Genomic DNA, 19,912 nt, shown 5'->3' with positions numbered 1-19,912 from the left:
TATATCGGCCAATATTTAGCTTTTTTAAAGAAATCTGCATTATCATCTAAAAAAAAGGCCGATTGTTCGAGAGCTGAGGCAGGGGTGTGCTGGGTGGAATATCCCCCCCCCCCCCCCGGCCGGACGCCCACCGTCTATTTTAAACGGCTGCTATCACGGCTGCTGCTTGACTTTTTGGAAGAAGTCAGCGGCGGCCGCCGATTGGCTGTTCCCGCCCGCGCTGCATTCTGGGGATTGTAGTCTGGAGGCAGAGGCAAGCCGCGCAGCCTGTCGGGGGGACGAATGGAGTGGTCTTTTGCCATGCGAGGGGACAGAACGGGCCGGGAGCGCTCCGCTGGTGGGCACCGAAGAGGTGGCAGTAAATGACAGCTCGGCACTGATGAGGTGGCACTGATGAGCTTGGCACCGGTGGGCACTGAGTGACAGCTTGGCGTTTGGCACTGGTGGGCATTGATGAGGTGGCAGTGATGGACAGCTTGGCACTGATTAGCTTGGCACTGATGGGCACTGAATGACAGCTTGGCACTGGCGGGCACTGATAAGCTTGGCACTGGTGGGCACTGAGTGACAGCTTGGCAATGGTGGGCACTGAATGACAGCTTGGCACTGGTGAGCTTGGCACTGAGCTGGGCACTGGTGAGGTGGCAGTCATGGGCACCAATGAGGTGGCACTGACAGGCTGAACTAGTAGGCACTATTGAGGTGGCACTGATGGACACTGATGGGATGCACTGGTGGTTACTGATGAGGTTGCACTGACAGGCACGAATGGACACTGATGGGCTGCACGGGTGGGTACTAATGAGGTGGCACTGAATCTGACCAGGTTGCATTGACAGTCTGCTCTGGTGGGGACTAATGGATACTGATAGGCTGCACGATTGGGCACTGATGTGGCACTGACAGGCTGAATTTGTGTGCACTAATGAGGTGGCAATGATGGGATTACTGATAGGCTGCACCCCACCTCTCCACCCTAAACAATAACCTCCTCTCCACCCTAGATTTTCTGAGATGAAGGAAAAAAAAATCGGCCTAAAATATCAGCCGCAAAAATCGGCAACATATGTCGGCCATCGGCCACTCCAATTTCTAAATATCGGCATTGGCCACCCCAATTTCTAAATATCGGCATTGGCCAGAGAAAAACCCATATCGGTCGGCCTCTAGTATCAAAGCCTTAGTAATTACCCCAGCCATTTCATTTGAGGGAAATCCTGAAAACATGACCTGTTGTGGGTACTTGAGGACTAGAGTTGCGAAACATTGCTGTAGATCATGCTTTAAAGGAACAGGAGCATTTTTTAGTTTTACAACCACTTTTACTCCTTGTGCGAACACAGCAATGTCTCTGTTCGCACAAGTGTAAACCCGGGCTAAGCCTCTGAGACTCCTCCTACAACATGCTCCTTTCCCTCAGATAAGAATTGCTATGTAGTACACAACGGGAGAGTCTGTTAAAATGTTCTGTGTAAAATGACCCTTCTAAATAGTCAAATAGTCTCTGTTGTATGTAAATCAAAGGTGTAGCCATTATTCTCTCTCTCCAGATGCCTAAAAAAGAAAATGTATAAGGCCAAGTGCCATAAATAAAAATGCTGCAAGGGTTAACTTACAGGTGCATCTCAAAATTTGAATATTTGAATATTTTTAAAGTTTATTTCAGTAATTCAATTCAAAAAGTGAAACACGTATATAGATTTGTCACACAGTGATATAATTCAAGCATTTCTTTCTTTTCTTTATGGTTTACAGCTTTTGAAACCCAAAATTCTGTATCAGACTTTTTTTTAGATTGGTTAAAAGTTAAATATTGTAGACCCATGGTGTTACACTCTAATCAGCCAATTAACTCAAAACACCTGTAAGGGTTGCCTGAGCCTTTCTTTAATGGTCTCTGGTTCAGTAGGGTACACAATCATGGGGAAGACTGCTGACTTGACAGTTGTCCAGAAGACAGTCATTGACACCCTCCACAAGAGGGTAAGTCAAATAAGGTCATTGCTAAAGAAGCTGCGCCAGGTGTGACGTCATGTCTGCAAACTTAATTTTTGGGGACTCTGGCCAGATGGTGCAGACCATGTGCAGCAAGGCATGCCGAAGCAGACCAAATCACAGCAGCTAGGCGGGGGTCCACATCCCTTTCCTTCCACGGCTGGCGGGCGACAGGGGTTGAGTCCTGCAGGCTTTCCTGGCACAGGTGGAGACAGAGGATGGGCCGGAAATGACTGCAGCACCAGAGATGACCACAGGGGGTGAGTCTACCAAGCTGGTGGGGGGGGGATAAGGGAAGGTGTGGCCCTATACCTCACTCCCCCCCCCCCGCAAAGAACACTACAGAGGGCTTAGAGGGGGCTAACGTGGTTGTGTTTCTATGTTTCAGAAATAGGTTGCCTGGCCCAAGGGATTGCCAGTAGGTCCAAATCCAAAGCTCCCTCCCGGTCTAAGTGGTGTTGGTACTGCAATGACAAGCTCCCGCAGGACCACACTAAGCCTTCAAGTGTATCCATAAACTAGCAGGCAAGGAGGCCTCGCAAGTTATGAAATATTTTCTCACTGCAATCGGAAATGCTTGCGACACTCCAGTCCTGTAAAGCAAGTCGCAGGTAGGGAGGGTTCCTCCTCTCGGGAGGGGACCTCGGAAGGTAGCCCACGGGGGTCCCCAGAGAGCTTCTGCCTCTGTTTTCCAACGAGGTAGAGGCAAAAGTCTCAAGAGCAGAGCTTTCTGGAAGAGGGGAAAGACCTAGACCCCGATACAGGCAAGATATGGAGGAAGTTAGGCCTGGGAAACGCCTTTACAGCCAAGGACATGCAGGGACTCCTCAGAGCAATTTTTATGTCTGAGGACATCCAGCAGGGATGTGTTTGAAAAAACGATAACACAGTATTGGAGCCTTTGTCCTTTTTATATGCTCCGCGTTCATTTTGGAGATCGTCCCTTGGAGTAAGGGGGATGGATGGTGGTGGCCATTGAGTGAGGAGGACGTTTAGAGCTTACGTATACACTTTGGAACCAGGATCCATCCCAGACCCCACAGAGGGCTATATCTGCAGATGACCTCGCTAGAACAGGAGGTCCACTCCTTCCGGTAAGAGTTTCTATTTCTCACGGAGAGAGTTATCTTTTTCTTTTGGTGGTGGAAACCCTGAAAATGCCTCCATCTTTCAAGGTTTGTATTGCCTTAGAACCTGATCTATTTATCACCTCTTATGCCTCGTACACACGACCAGTTTTCCCGACGGAACTGCCAGAAGCAAGGCTAGGTGATTTACAGGCTCTGATGATTAAAAGGCATTTTTTGTTCTAGAAGACAGGGTTATCCTTAGGCAGGATCCCCTGTACTTACCAAAGGTGACCCCACAGTTCCACAAGTCACAAGAGATCATCCTCCCTTCATTTTGTGAGAACCCCCAGAATGAAAATGAGGCAACCTTCATTAGATGTTAGACGGTGTCTATTAGTTTATTTGGACAATGTCAAGAATTTTAGGAAATCCAACCACTGCTTGGTTTTTGTGGCCAGAGGAAAGGTCTCCAGTCCTCTAAACCAACCATACCAAGATGGATAAAACAGACCAAGCAGTCAGGTGAACCAGTCCCAAGTCACATTAAAGCTTATTCTACAAGATATCTGGCGACATCCTGGGCAGAGAAGGCGGGCGCATCTATTGACAAGATCTGCAAGGCAGCCACATGGACAAGTAAGAAACTTCTTTCTGAGGCACTACAGGGTGGAGCTGTTGTCGCCTCAGGACCTGGTGTTCGGCAGGAAAATCCTACAGCTAGTGGTCCCACCCTAAAGTAGGCCTGAGCTTCTTGCTCATCGTTTCAGGTGCCTGGTTCTGAGTGATGACTGGAGAAATATACCAGTTACACTTACAGTAACAGTGTTTCTAGGAACTATTCCAGAATGGCAGGCATACTTCCCAAACCTTGTTTGGTGATCTTGAATTCTCACAGAATTTACCCTTGCACTGGTGTTGGTGAATACTTTGTCACAACTGAGGAGCAGAGGGAAGGGCGGGGGCTTTTAACCTCTATTGTTTGTGTTTTCTGTCAGGTGAGACCAGTTATCTCTCAGGTGTGCCGTCCTGGAAGATTTCCTAGAAACACCGTTACCAGTAAGTGTAACTGGTAATTTTTATGATATTCACATTTTTTGAGATGCAGTTTTACTTGCCCGATTCTCTGCAGCCTCCACTGTGCTATTTGACCGTTCCCTGCACTCCAGCTTTCTTAGGTCCTTTTGACATCATTAAGACCAATTCAGGGACACTAGCCTGCATTGGATATACGCAGAGGGCCAGCGCACTGCTGGAGCGGAGGGGAGTGATGTCTGCTGAGGGAGCGAAAAATTGGATAAGTAAAAATACTGTTTCTGTTCCCTAAACTTAACATGCAGTTAACTTTTGAAGTGTGGGGGCAGCCCCACTGCAAGGGAGGACTTTTAGTTTGTCATGGTTCAGCTTTAAGTAATTGAAAATATCATCAAATAAAAAGGCCCATAGTGCAAATGTAAAAATTGCTTGGTCCATAAGGTGTGAAAAGGTACAAGAGGTCAAATGGTTAAACAGGGCTTCCTTCTTTCTAAGTGGCTTAATGGTGCCTAAATGCCAGTACCACTTGTACAGTGTTCAGCTGCAACCTGCGGTGGGGCTGGATGCTGCAACCTGTCCCCCCCCCCCCCCTGTGCGCACTAAAATGCCAGGAGGGAAGCGCTACAGCTGGGATGGCCCTGTGTGCAAGGAACCTAAGGCCCCTTTCACATTGAGGCGTTTTTCATGCGGTACAGCGCTAAAAATAGCGCTGCTATACCGCATGAAAAAATCATGCCCTGCAGGCTTCAATGTGAAAGCCCGAAGGCTTTCACACTGAAGCGGTGCGCTAGCAGGACCGCTCCAAAAGTCCTGCTAGCCGCATTTTTGGAGCGGTATAGGAGCGGGGTGTTTATCGCTACTATACCACGCCTTCCGATTGAAATCAATGGGAAACCGCGGTAATACGGCCCGTAATGCGCTTCTGCAGAGGCGCATTGCGGGCGGTATTAACCCTTTTTCGGCCGCTAGCGGGGGTTAAAACCGCACCGCTAGCGGCCAAATATAGCGGTAAATACGACGGTATAGCAGCGCTAAAAATAGCGCGGCTATACCGTCACTGCACCTCCACTGCCCAATGTGAAAGGGGCCTAAGGCTGTTGACGAGGACACAGAATAGCACAATGGCAACTATTTTTTTTACCAGATTTGTTTGATTAAAAAATGTTAATGACATTGCCCTCCCCTACACAAGCATTTAATTCTTGCACAGTAAATGCAATCTGTCAGATCATCCAACATCATTGTTTCAACTTGGGGATATATCTGCTGCTGTAGTGAGAAGCAGGATTGAATCGTAAGGCCCCTTTCACCGCTGGTGGGGGAAGGGATGGATGACTCTGCCTGCTCAGTTGGAAATTTGTACGCTGATCCCTGCTGAGCAGGCGGATAACTGGTCTGTGTCCGCTCATGATGAACACACACAGCTGCTCTCTTCTATGGGTGGTCGGTGTAAACTGACTGCTTGTCCTTTTACATCCAACTGTGTTTTTATCGGATTGGATGTTGGCAGGTGTCTGTTTACATATGACGCTTCATAGAGGCGAATGGAGGGTCCAATTGGGTCAGTCTGTAAAAACTGACAGGGGGACCCAATCGGTCCGCCCGTGTGAAAGAGGCCTAACCGTTCTGCCCAAGCTTTTGTACTGACAGGTGACGCAACTCAAAATTTCCATACATTCCTGATGTATACGTAACATAGAAGTGTTTGTTTGCTTCTGCACTGCACTGCTATGAAGAATCGGAAGTCCCGGAGCTCCTTGATTTGGCAATGAACCCTGGCTGCCACTGACAGCCGGAGGTTGCAGCACTAGGATGGCAGGGGCCAGCAGTAGCCACTGGGATTATTTACCTTTTTTTAAAACCCCACTGGGGCAAAAAGCCACTTTTCCAGTGCCGTTTTAGGAGGACAGCTGGTGCTCTAGTGGTTAAACCATCTTCCAATTGAGTCACATCATGCAGAGTGCTTTTGGAGGTTTCAAAGCAGATTAATGCTGGCCATATACAGTTAGAAGATCATTAGACAAATACAGTCAGTAAAAAAAGATCGGTGGACCGTGCATGCAATAACTTCATCATTGTATCAATAGATGTCGCCCAAGTATCGACATATCAATTGATAACATAGGCGGTCACTCAATTAAACAATCTGGGGCTACATTTAAACACGTGCAGGTGTTTTTCAATTTGTTTCCACTACTGTTTTGAAAATTATTTGTTTTGGTGCAAAAAAATCTGACATGTTTTTTGTCATAAAAAATTGCATTTCGACAATTCAAAGTTAGCCCACTAACATCTTGAAAGTTGCACGATCAAGCGCATCGAACGCTTTTTCCAACTTTTTTCTATCGTGTACGGCCCGCTTAAGAGGGAGAAACGCAGTAGGCTATTGTGAAAAAAGCATTACTTGCAGTGTGTAGAGAGGTATGCAGGTATAAAAATTGTGTTTTTTAAACACAAAACTTGCTAGGCTTTATATTTGGAAATTGTGGTATTAGAATAAAATGTGTGCACCAAAAAAATTTTCTTTGTGCTCAAAGTGCAAAAACGCATACCATTTCTATAGAGGAAATTATTGGTGCATCCATTTTTTTTTTCTTTGTCTTTTTTTTTTTTTGTCAACAAACAGTATATTGTGATGAGTAAATCAACCAAACTTGTCTATGCCCATTTTGAACGCTCCGCCAATTAAACCAATTGTTTAGCAGTTTCGAATTAGAGGCAGAGGTCGTGCACGAGGGGTGTTTGCTGGGACAAGTTCTACTCCTGTGAATACAACGCCAAATTTCCAAAAGCGTCCTAAAGAGGAGGAGTGGGATCCAGAATATACCCCTAAAAGCAAGAAATACTTCCTGGTGGGTGTTTGAGGCTTTACCTTTGCATGAACAGACTAGCCAAAATGCAGTGCGTTTTAATATTGGATGAGCCGCTGTCTTAGCTCAGACTTTATTAAATCTAGAGGACAGTAACTTTGATATGTATTTATTAAAATTATTGGATTGTCCAGCTTGAAGCTAATAATCATTGAAAGGATATGATCAAACATTTTGGGGATGAAAAACTTTGGTCTCAAATGGTGTCCATTTCAAGCAGTCTGTGTACAGAACCTTTTTTCTTTAGCATTTGTTACTCGTAACAATGTAATATAAAATGCATTGTTTTCCTTTCTTATTGCTGACACCAAACATGTAGGTATCCTGTTCTCAGAGCAGCACAGTGCAAGACTTTCAGCCAAGAAATAAACACTCCTAATGTAAAAGCCCAAATTATGTTTAAATTCGCTAAATACATTCCAGGTGCTTCAAAAGTGTTCCACGTCTTTGTTTTCTTCAGAAAGAAGCCCAAGTAGAAAAGTCTGCCCCCTATCAGCATGCTGCAGACAATGACCTTTTCTGTCTGTGTGGAAACAATGGCCTCTCTGCAGAGGTCTGACTTTTCCCCTGCTAGAGCTCACCAGTCAGCAGGGGGCATGAGCCTTTTCTAATTGCAGAGCTATTGTTCTGACTCAGGCAGTGTGTCAAACCTCTGCAGTAAGAGTGCAGCAAAAGGTTGTTCTTTGCCCCATTCTGGTAGGGGGCAGGCATTTCTGATCGGCTGTGGCTGCTTTCTATAAAATAAAAAACTGAGTCTTTGAACATCTTTTGTTTTTATGATCCTGGTATTTAATACTGATATAAACTGCAATGTCAGCTGGGCTTAAAATATGTTTTTTTCTACAATTCCTTAATCCGTTAGTACTTCCATTGTGTAAAATATATAGAAAAGTACTTTAGTGACCATGACTGTATGCTTCATAAGGTTTGGATGTATGTTGTAGGCTTGGTTTTAAGGCTGCATAATAATCTGGGTTTGGCTTGTTCATCTAGCATGATGACAGAGATGATGGAGTGGATTATTGGGCAAGGCGAGCAAGGGGTCGTGGCAACTTCCAACGTGGAAGGGGACGATTTCCCTTCAAAAAGTCTGGAGGCAGTCCAAAATGGACCCATGACAAATTCCAAGGAGATGGTCTTATAGAAGATGAAGATGAAGTATTGGAAGATGGGCATAAAGAGGAGAAGGTAGGTTATCATGGAGTTGTGTGTCTTTTGTTTTTTAAAGATAGTTTTTTTAGAGATTTTACATTTTTATCGTACACAACAGAATGATTTGTGCAAATCACAGCACAATCAATATAATTAAGGTACAAACTTGGTTGTTAGGACGTAAAAATATCAGCAATCGTGGGCCCACCAAGTTGGCAAAGATCAAATGTAAAAAAGGCACTGGTATGTTGTAATGGGGACAGTACTGAAGGATGACATTTAAAGTCCTGTGAGGATAGGTAAAGATCAGTGAGTAGTGAAGGTTTGGGGACAAGGGACACAAAAGGTGCTTCTAAGACTGAATTACTCACTTAAAGTGATTGTAAATGATCACCTTGTAAAACAACCCATTCAGTTTAAAATCAAAATGAAAGGCAAAATGTTTTTGTATAGTTAACCCCTTCCCGCCAAGCGTACGCACATATGCATCCTCGGCTTTTGGGGGTTATACCAGGATAATGCCCGCAGCTGCAGGCATCAATTCGGTATCATTTTGTAGAGCCGGCTATTTGGCTTTCCAGGGATAACAACCGATGCGGCTAAAAGCCGCTCGGTTGTTATCCCGGAGGAGCAGGAGGGGACATCCCCGCCTCCGTCGCTCTTACCGGGCCTCCTGTCCCACCGGGAGACCCGTTCTACGATCTGCTGCCCCCAGTGCCTAGCAAGAGACTGAAACGAAGCCACGAATGGCTTCGATCCAGTCTCTTCAGTGTAAACACGGAAGCAACGTCACTTCCTGTTTACTCGGCTGCCAATGGCGCCGGTTTAAAAAAAATACACAGTATACTTTGAAGTGCAAAGGAGGGATTTGGGGTCTTTTAGACCCCCGATCCCTCCATAAAGAGGACCTTTCACCACCTATTACTGTCACGAGGGATGTTTACATTCCTTGTGACAGCAATAAAAATGATCAAAAACATATATTTTTTTAAAAAACACAATTTTATATTACAAAAATAAATTGAATAAAAAAAAAAAACGTTTTAAAGGTCCCCGTGAGCTTGTGCAGCAAACAAAACGCATACGGAAGTTGCGCCCACATATGTAAACGGTGTCCAAATCACGTGAGGTATCGCCGTGATTGTCAGAGCGAGAGCAATAATTCTAGCTGTAGATCTCCTCTGTAACTCTAACCTGGTAACCGTAAAAAAAAAAAAATGTAAAGCGTCGCCTATGGAGATTTTTTAGGTACTGTAGTTTGTCGCCATTCTACGAGTGGGTGCAATTATAAAGTGTGACATGCTTGGTATATATTTACTCAGCGTAACTTTTACTTTTACATTTTTTTTTTAATTCATCAAAGTGTCTCTTTCCCAAAAAGTTGCGTTCTAAAAACCGCTGCACAAATACCGTGTGACATAAAATATTGCAACAATTGCCATTTTATTCTCTAGATTCTCTGATAAATATATATTATGTTTGAGAGTTCTAAGTAATTTTCTAGCAAAAAATACGCATTTTTTTAACCTGTAAACACCAAATGTCAGAAATAGGCGTTTGTACACTCCATCAGACAATTGTTGCCGGATTTTCTGCAGACAAATGTTGGATGGCAGGCTTTAAAATGTTGGATTTCCCGAGCTTGTGTACACAAGTCCGTCGGACAAAAGTCCAAAGTACAAACATGCATGCTCGGAAAAACCATGTAGTACGTAACTACATTCGTGTTTGTTTGGCCAACAATTGTGTGCCGTTTGTATGCAAGACAAGTTTTTGGCCAACGCCCTTCGAAAAAAAAAGTCTGAGGCTTTGTCTGCGGAAAATGTGTGTATGAGACTTTAGATATTTTCCTGATGTAGTAGGCAAAAACCAAGCATTTTAACCCTTGTACAATGTCAAACATGCCTGGCTCACAAAACCAAAACTAGTATTTTCTCAGCCAATTGTTTTTTTATAAAACAAAAGAAAGAAGGCGCCACCAGGTCAGGAACAATGTGATTTTAATTTTACAATAGGTGCATTATCCACTTACATTTTAAATGAGAGAATTCGGCGTACAAGTGCTTGCTGACCCGTAGGTGGCGATCATCCACTGCAGATGTAGGCTGTGATGTTGAACTATCCCCTGGAATCTTCGTCAGCTGGGAAACTAGGAAGTCCGGGCGATGTGTGCACTAAGAGTGAGGCTTGAATCCCGCACCGACGGGGGATTGGGGTTCCCCGACCTGCTTAAATATTACCAGGCAGCCCAATTACGCGCCATTACCTCTTGGTTCCCCCAGCGCTCCTATAACAAATGGACAGAAATTGAGAAAATATGGCTGGCCCCCACTCACCCGAATAGCCTGTTGTGGAACGCGGGCGCGGAGGTGGACCCAGGCCGACTTTTAGGACCCATGCTCCACCTCAGGACGATTTGGCGTAGGCTGTCCCTGGCGTATGGTTTGAGCTCGGAGAGGTCCCTTCTGACATCTTTCCTGTTCAACCCCAGGATGCCTGATAGTCTGACCCACCAGATGTCATCTCCTTGGGCGACGCGTGACCTCTTCCACTTTGGCCATTTAGTGGACCCTATTACCCGCAAACTGCGCTCATTCTTTGATTTGCAAAAAAAATTTAACTTGCCCCGTCAGGTGTTTTATGGGTATCTGCAGATAAGACACTATGCGCAATCATTTGCCCCAAAGCTCCAATTTTCGGCGCCAACACCCTTCGAAAAACTGGTACTGGAGGGATCTGCTCGCCGCGGGTTGATATCAGACATATATAGGCTGTTAAACTCTCGCTCCTTCCCCTCTATGGGTAAGCATGCATACATGCTTCGTTGGGAAAAGGCGCTTGGGGAGGAGATCCCGGAGGCGACATGGCAGACGATCTGGTCTCAGGCAGCTAAAAGCTCTCTCTGTACGCTGTACAAGGAGAACGCCTATAAAGTACTGTATTTTTGGTATATGAAACCGGATGTTCTCCATGCTATATATCCATCCAGCTCCGATAGGTGTTGGCGTTGTCAGGGAGCCAAGGGTACTTTGTATCACATATATTGGACCTGCCCCAAGATAGTACCGTTTTGGACGGAAACCCAGCAATTGCTGTCTCGCCTCCTGGGAGTACCGGTCCCCTGGTCCCCAAAACTATTTTTATTAGGGGTGTCACCCCTGCAGATCCCCAAACCCTCCAAAAAATTGATGAGGCATGTATTAACGGCCGCGAGGTGCCTGGTCGCTCTCCATTGGAAGCGCCTGTCCCCCCCCTCTCAAACTGACCTGTACGCCAGGATTAAGGATGTCGAGCTAATGGAGAAAATGACAGCCAGGCTGCAGGATAGATTGGAGAAGCATGACGAGATTTGGGAGGAATGGCATCGCCACGAGGATCCGCCCTGAGCCACGGGTCGAGCCTCCCCTCACCCCTCCCCCGCCTTCTCTCTCCCTACCTCCCTGCGTCTGCAGTTCCCCTACCTGTTCTTTCTTCGTTTCCCTTCTGATCCCTTCCCTTTATCTATTTTCTGTCTCTACTATTCAAGAGTTTTTCTTTTTTTTTTTTTTGTGTGCTATGTTTCGACTTCCGGCAGAATGTGCTGGTGGTTTAGCCGCTTAAGTGGGGAGCCGCCGAGCTCCCCCCTGATGTCTGCCTTGTAATGTGCTGCAATACCATATGCACTGTTTCTCCTAATGTTCTGAAGTTTTCTTTTTGTATTGTCTCCTCTAAGACTCGGGGGTTACCCTGTGTCTAATAAAATTGTTATTTTGAAAAAAAAAAAAAAGAGTGAGGCTTGAGACACAGACACAAACAGCGTGGGAGCGCGATGATGTCACAGGGAGCGACAACGTTTTGGAGCATGCACCGTAGGTTGCTAGGTGCGCTCCTTTTTCGAGCATAGGGGACTTGTACATAGGGTTGCCACCTTTTTCGTCAAGCCAAACCCGAACACTTCAGCAGCACACACCATTTTTTTTGTAGTATGTTTAATGTATTACCGCTGTACAAAGCAATGCACAGCAGGAGAGGTGTGTGGAGGGTATAATGGCGGCAGTACTTACAGGAGAGGAGTGTGGTGGGTATGATGGGGTAGCATGTACAGGAGAGGAGTGTGGTGGGTATGATGGGGCAGTACGTACAGGAGAGGGCTGTGGTGGGTATGATGGGGGCAGTACATACAGGAGAGGACTGTGGTGGGTATGATGGGGACAGTATGTACAGGAAAGCACTGTGGTGGGCATGATGGGGGCAGTATGTACAGGAGAGGAATTTGGAGGGTATGATGGGGGCAGTATGTACAGGAGAGGAATTTGGTGGGTATGATGGGGGCAGTATGTACAGTAGAGGACTGTGGTGGGTATGATGGGGGCAGTATGTACAGGAGAGGAGTGCGGAGGGTATGATGGGGGCGGTTCATACAGGAGAGGACTGTGGTGGGTATGATGGGGGCAGTATTTACAGGAGAGAAATGTGGTGGGTATGATGGGGGCAGTATTTACAGGAGAGAAATGTGGTGGGTATGATGGGGGCAGTACATACAGGAGAGCACTGTGGTGGGTATGATGGGGGAAGTATGTACAGTAGAGGACTGTGGTGGGTATGATAGGGGCAGTACGTACAGGAGAGGACTGTGGTGGATATGATGGGGGCAGTATTTACAGGAGAGGATTGTGGTGGGTATGATGGGGGGGGGGGAAGTACATACAGGAGAGGACTGTGGTGGGTATGATGGGGGCAGTATGTACAGTAGAGGACTGTGGTGGGTATGATGGGGGCAGTACATACAGGAGAGATATGTGATGGGGGCAGTACGTACAGGAGAGGAATGTGGTGGGTATAATGGGGGCAGTATTTACAGGAGAGGAATGTGGTGGGTATGATGGGGGCAGTACGTACAGGAGAGGACTGTGGTGGGTATGATGGGGGCAGTACGTACAGGAGAGAACTGTGGTGGGTATGATGGGGGCAGTACGTACAGGAGAGAACTGTGGTGGGTATGATGGGGGCAGTATGTACAGGAGAGGACTGTGGTGGTTATGATGGGGGCAGTAAGTACAGGAGAGGAGTGCGGAGGGTATGATGGGGCAATACTTGCAGGAGAGGAGTGCGGAGGGTATGATGGGGGTGGTTCTTACAGGAGAGGACTGTGGTGGGTATGATGGGGGCAGTATTTACAGGAGAGAAATGTGGTGGGTATGATGGGGGCAGTACATACAGGAGAGGACTGTGGTGGGTATGATAGGGGCAGTACGTACAGGAGAGGACTGTGGTGGGTATGATGGGGGCAGTATGTACAGTAGAGGACTGTGGTGGGTATGATGGGGGCAGTACATACAGGAGAGATATGTGATGGGGGCAGTACGTACAGGAGAGGAATGTGGTGGGTATGATGGGGGCAGTATTTACAGGAGAGGAATGTGGTGGGTATAATGGGGGCAGTATTTACAGGAGAGGAATGTGGTGGGTATGATGGGGGCAGTACGTACAGGAGAGGACTGTGGTGGGTATGATGGGGGCAGTACGTACAGGAGAGAACTGTGGTGGGTATGATGGGGGCAGTATGTACAGGAGAGGACTGTGGTGGTTATGATGGGGGCAGTAAGTACAGGAGAGGAGTGCGGAGGGTATGATGGGGCAATACTTGCAGGAGAGGAGTGCGGAGGGTATGATGGGGGTGGTTCTTACAGGAGAGGACTGTGGTGGGTATGATGGGGGCAGTACATACAGGAGAGGACTGTGGTGGGTATGATGGGGGCAGTATGTACAGTAGAGGACTGTGGTGGGTATGATAGGGGCAGTACGTACAGGAGAGGACTGTGGTGGGTATGATAGGGGCAGTACGTACAGGAGAGGACTGTGGTGGGTATGATGGGGGCAGTATGTACAGTAGAGGACTGTGGTGGGTATGATGGGGGCAGTACATACAGGAGAGATATGTGATGGGGGCAGTACGTACAGGAGAGGAATGTGGTGGGTATGATGGGGGCAGTATTTACAGGAGAGGAATGTGGTGGGTATAATGGGGGCAGTATTTACAGGAGAGGAATGTGGTGGGTATGATGGGGGCAGTACGTACAGGAGAGGACTGTGGTGGGTATGATGGGGGCAGTACGTACAGGAGAGAACTGTGGTGGGTATGATGGGGGCAGTATGTACAGGAGAGGACTGTGGTGGGTATGATGGGGGCAGTAAGTACAGGAGAGGAGTGCGGAGGGTATGATGGGGCAATACTTGCAGGAGAGGAGTGCGGAGGGTATGATGGGGGTGGTTCTTACAGGAGAGGACTGTGGTGGGTATGATGGGGGCAGTACATACAGGAGAGGACTGTGGTGGGTATGATGGGGGCAGTATGTACAGGAGAGGACTGTGGTGGGTATGATAGGGGCAGTACGTACAGGAGAGGACTGTGGTGGGTATGATGGGGGCAGTACGTACAGGAGAGGACTGTGGTGGATATGATGGGGGCAGTATTTACAGAAGAGGATTGTGGTGGGTATGATGGGGGGGGGGAAGTACATACAGGAGAGGACTGTGGTGGGTATGATGGGGGCAGTATGTACAGTAGAGGACTGTGGTGGGTATGATGGGGGCAGTACATACAGGAGAGATATGTGGTGGGTGTGATGGGGGCAGTACGTACAGGAGAGGACTGTGGTGGGTATGATGGGGGCAGTATTTACAGGAGAGGAATGTGGTGGGTATGATGGGGGCAGTATAGAGAGGGATTTCTTGCAGTGTCTATGGGGTTACCAGGGAGCGATGTTGGGTAGAGAAGGGAAGGTAAGTGACCATGGAATGAGGTCTTCTCTCAGATGGGGGGGGGGGGTAGGAAGCAGCTCTGAGTGGTGTCTGTATGAAGTGGTCTGGGGGTGATGTAAGCTGGGGGGAGTGGGGGGGCTAAGAAAAGTGGTCAGATAGCGATGTCTATAATGAAAACAATCTGGTATAAGAAGTATATATCTATATACTGTAATCCAGCTCCTAGCACTCTGTATACCTGGATGATGTGAAGTTAATGGATGACCATTCATGCAACACTGTGTTATCCAAGCTCAGAGTCACTCTGTACAATCAGACCACATACACACAGGTTACATGAATGATCATAAATGACTTCACATTATCTGGGCTGAGGATTTGGGGATGTTTGTACAGACAAGTGTTCAGGCTTGGGAGATAGACTGTCAGCTGTGTTTGGGCTGCAGACTCCCCCCTCCCCCCCCACACACACTCACTATCTCTTCCGATTCTAATGGCATCTTAACCCTTCAATGCATCAGTGAAACAAATCATCAAAGTTTACAACTTTCCATCCATGGAAACTTGTCACAAAAAACCCAGCTCACCTCCCTGCATTCAGTGTGAACAGCAGCCAGCCCGACAGAAATTACAGTGAGCTCCGCCTCCCGATTCTCTCACTACACCGCACTGGTGATTGGGGGGGTTCAGTCAGAGATCAGAGAGACTCTACCTGCAGGAGACTGGTGGGGGGGAGAGAGACAGAAAGGAGCTTCGGGTTTTTAACACACCCCACAGGCACTGTGTATTTGGAACAAATACCTCTTCTGCTGTCTCCACAGTGGCAGGTGTTCTAATGTTCCCCCTGCCCAGATGGTCTATCCCTAGTCTGCGCTGAGTAATGTGTCCGGGTGTCAAGCAGTACAAAACCTGTGCACATGATTCAAGACCCGTACTGTTCAGGTGAATCCCGGACAGGTGGCAACCCTACTTGTACAAATGAATGCATTTATATATACTAGAGACAGTCTGCCATCTAGTGGACAAAAAGAAAAGCTTTTATCCTACGTTTTTCCAGGATGGCAGACCTATGGAACAATACCGCATTATGATAATAGGAGTGAATATGAACATTGGCAATAAAGGAACATAATGGGGGAATAATATATATATATATATATATATATATATATATATATATATATATATATATATATATATATATATATATATATATATATAATTACATATATATTATAATATGTTTAAAAAGAGATACATCTTTATCAATAAAAAGACCTCTAATTAATATGCATATAAAAATGATGTTTATAAAAATAAGAATAAAAAATTTAATAATTAAAAATCATTACAATTCATTAAGGTGTCACTGGTGCTGGGAAATGTTTCTAATCTAGATATATAGAGAATATATATATATATATATATATATATATATATATATAATTACAGAGAATATACATAAAAATAATTAAACTTTTATATATATAATTATTTTTATGTATATTCTCTGTAATATATATATATATATATATATATATATATATATATATATATATATATATAAAATTAGTTTTGCACATATATCGAGGAGATCTTTCGGAATTCGAAAATCGTTTTTTTATGGTATACATCAATCTAGATGATCGAAGATCACAATATAGCATTCATTTCTGTTAACTATAGAACTGTAGAAATTTGACAACTAAAGCTTATATAAGTGTTGGCTCAAAAATTCAATTTGTGTGAACTGTGCAAGTAAAACAGCACAAAATAATTTGTGAACATAATACTAGTAACATTGTGGTGAACTCTCCCTGCTGTGTGTTTGCATGTACAGTATGTGTTTTGTAACTTTCTCTTTCCTGGGTATGGATTACAAATGTATAATGTCCAGTAGACTTTTTTTTTTTATTGTAATATATTGTATTCTATATAATACAAGCTGACAACAAATTAATGCTATGTATTTTTTATTTATTGCAGGAGTGATGTATTTGGACAAAGAGTTGGTACCACACAAGATGTTTTTATTTTGCAGTCTATGTGATCAACAGAAAATAAATCATATTTTTATTCTGTTGCCACGTGATAAATCAACACCATTTTAAAAAGACATTTTTCTGTAGTGTAATTTGTACACCAAGGCTCCAGAAGGAAAACTGATCAGTCTAATTGTTTAATCCGTGTCCACTTTTAAGAATCTGCTTTTAAGTGTCTGTTGATTGTTTCTGCCATGGATTATGGTGCACATTGTGCAGTTTTTCTCTTCTATGTTTAATTCTTTTAGAGTAAAGATTTTGTTTTGCAAACAATTACAGACTTTGTAATTGAAAAAGATTGTTAAAAATATATGCACTAGACGTATGGATGTTCATTTGCATCACTTTTTTTTGTGATTTGAATATTTAAGTATTGAAAAAATAAAATTGGATGCCTAAAAAAATACAAGTATAAAGTTGGGTTTAAAAATAATAGTGTGAGTAAAGCTAAAATATCCTTATAATCGCTTTTGTTTCCATACACGCAAATGCATTGGGAACACTGTAGTGTCTAATCAAAACATGAAGAAATATGTTTCAAATTTGTTTTTACTTTACAGAAAGTGAAGAAAAAGGAATATTATCATTTTCCGAAAAAAAATAGCAGTGTCTGCATTTTTCTTTTACCAACTCAAACATTTACTGTAGAAACTCAAAAATGCTTGAAGAATTAGCTTTCCTGTGAATCACTGAACTAATATTTGGTTGTATAAGCACTGTTTTTCACATCTGTGTTGCATGGAGTTGACCAACTTCTGGCATCTGTGAACAGGTATTCCAGCCCAGGATAATTCCTCTACATTTCTTGATTTTACCTCAAACAGCATTTTTGATGTCGCCCCACAAGTTTCTATTGGAATAAGGTCTGGGGATTGGGCTGGCCACTCCACAACGCTAATCTTGTTACTCTGGAACAAAGATGCTCGCTTTCTGTTGTGTTTGCGGTAGTTTTCTTGTTGAAACACCCATTTCAAGGGCAATTTCTTTTTGGCATAAGGTAACATGACCTCTTCACGTATTTTGATGTATTCAAACTGATCCATGGATCCCTGGTATGAGAAATATCCCCATATCCTGATGCGTGTGCCACCATGCTTCACAGTGTACAGTGGCTTGAATTCAGTGTTTGGGGGGTAGTCGGGCACACTGTGGCCCCTAGACTACGGGGCTTTGTTTTTTCCACGTAGGGATCTTATGAATGTTACAGTACTCAAAGGTAACTTTTAGACCTTTTTTGATCACCCTGGCACTGATCATTGGCAAAGTAATTAAAATTTTGGCTATTCTTCAATCCATTTGAATGGTCGTTTTCCATTTTTTTTGGTTGCCATTTTAAAACATTTTAGCTGAGCAGCTTATCAGTTTCTGGACTACTTTATACGTTTCCCCCTCTCCAATCAACTTTTTAATCAAAGTGCGCTGATCTTCTGAACCATGTCTGGAACATCCATTTTACTCTTATTTTCAGAGAGAAATGCGCTATACCCAGAATGTATAACATTTGCTGCCTTCGTACTTAAAAGAGAAGTATGTTTTTTTTTTGCTAGTCATACCTTGGTGGATGCAGCATGCTGCATCTGTCCCCCAGGGTCTTTGCACTGAGAACCGAGCCACTAAACACCGCCGAGGGTTCGGTTGTCACTCCTCCCTGAGCAGAGCTTCTGCTCTACTTCTCAGCCCTCATTGGAGCGCTAAGCTGTGGAGGGGCGGGGAGCGGCCATTTCAGTGGCTTGCTGAGACTGCCATCAATCAAGGCAGCTGGCGGATCCAGACTTGGAAGTCAGGATGACGCGCTGCCTCGACTGGTGGCAGTAACGTCAGCAGAGAGCGGGACTTCAGACCGCTCTGCTGAACACGGGTCACGGGAGTGCAAAATGAATTGCACTCCTGTGACCCAGAGGAGAAACCCAGCCTAAAAAGCTCAGGCTGGACTTCTGTTTTTTCACAGCCTGAATAACCTCATTAATTGAACTCTACACTATTTTGAACACGCCCCTTTTCAATTAATGATTCAATTACACAGAATCAGCAGCAGGCATGTTGGGTCTGTTGGTTTGCTATTACTCTACAATGTCATGTACAAATATAATTTTTACCAAAAACAGTGATCTGGTTAGTGATGTTGGACTGGTGTTATTTTGAACACAACTGTATATTACAACAAACACACAAACTAAGAATGAAATGGTACAGTAGAAATGGTGATATAAAGAATTGGGAAAGATCTGGGTTTAACCAGTTCCTGCCCAGCCTATAGATAAATGATGGACTGATGGGACATTAGTTGTTGTAGGTGGACATATGATTTCCTTCTAGAACGGGCCGCACTGCAGTATGATCTGTCATCTGCTGTGTCCACGGGACACAGCAGATAACTGATCAGTGTACCAGCCACTACCATGTGATCGATGTGACCACACACAGCAGCTCAGATGACAATTGCACACCATGAATGTCTTTGATTCATTTCATTAATTGTGTTGATTAGTCACAGTGATAACATGGTAAAGACAGGGCCAGTCACAACTAACTACAATGGTAAACACTGTCAATTTCATTCAGTAAAAATGGTTGCTTATAACCAAGGATGAGCTCCGGCGTGTTCGCAAAGCCCATGTGCAGAGCCCGCTAGGAATTCACCATTGCACTGCGCTAATCACAGGTAGTGAAATATTTCCCGATCTCTGCAGCCACGCATCGGGACAATGTCTCACTACCTGTGATTAGCGCAGCGCCAACTTCCTGACTGGCTCTGCACGTGGGCTTTGTGAACGCACCTCAGCTCATCCTTGCTTATAACAGTAAAATTCCCTGGTATAAGCAATCATGTGCATTTGAAAAAAAATAATATCCTGACTACGGTAACGTTGTATTGCTCTGGTCACAGTGTGTTTATGTTAAAAAATGTTGAAATGCAAGAAAAAATAACTTTTTAAAATGTTTTTCACATATGGTCACCGGTGTGTCCCTGATTACCACCTCACCAGTTATATGCTGATGCTGTACTGCA

General features: G+C 44.8%; 1 protein-coding gene across 4 annotated transcripts in view; it reads left to right on the top strand.

The window, feature by feature from the left end:
• The window catches only part of BCLAF1 (BCL2 associated transcription factor 1), a 58,442-nt gene extending 41,136 nt beyond the window's left edge, over positions 1–17,306 (top strand). For 2 of the 4 annotated variants that reach the window (XM_040350488.1, XM_040350491.1), the window contains 3 exons: positions 6,800–6,949; positions 7,961–8,155; positions 16,847–17,306. In XM_040350488.1, the coding sequence (XP_040206422.1) occupies positions 6,800–6,949; positions 7,961–8,155; positions 16,847–16,852 (351 nt within the window). In that variant the 3' untranslated portion in view covers positions 16,853–17,306. The remainder of the gene's footprint in view (positions 1–6,799; positions 6,950–7,960; positions 8,156–16,846) is intronic. The other 2 variants (XM_040350489.1, XM_040350490.1) reach the window with 2 other exon arrangements.
• Positions 17,307–19,912: the final 2,606 nt, after the last annotated feature.

Source organism: Rana temporaria, chromosome 4 (genome assembly GCF_905171775.1).
Source record: "Rana temporaria chromosome 4, aRanTem1.1, whole genome shotgun sequence".
NCBI classification, from domain to species: Eukaryota; Metazoa; Chordata; class Amphibia; order Anura; family Ranidae; genus Rana; species Rana temporaria.
Note: the sequence above shows the minus strand (reverse complement) of the source record. Positions and strands in the feature narration are given on the sequence as shown.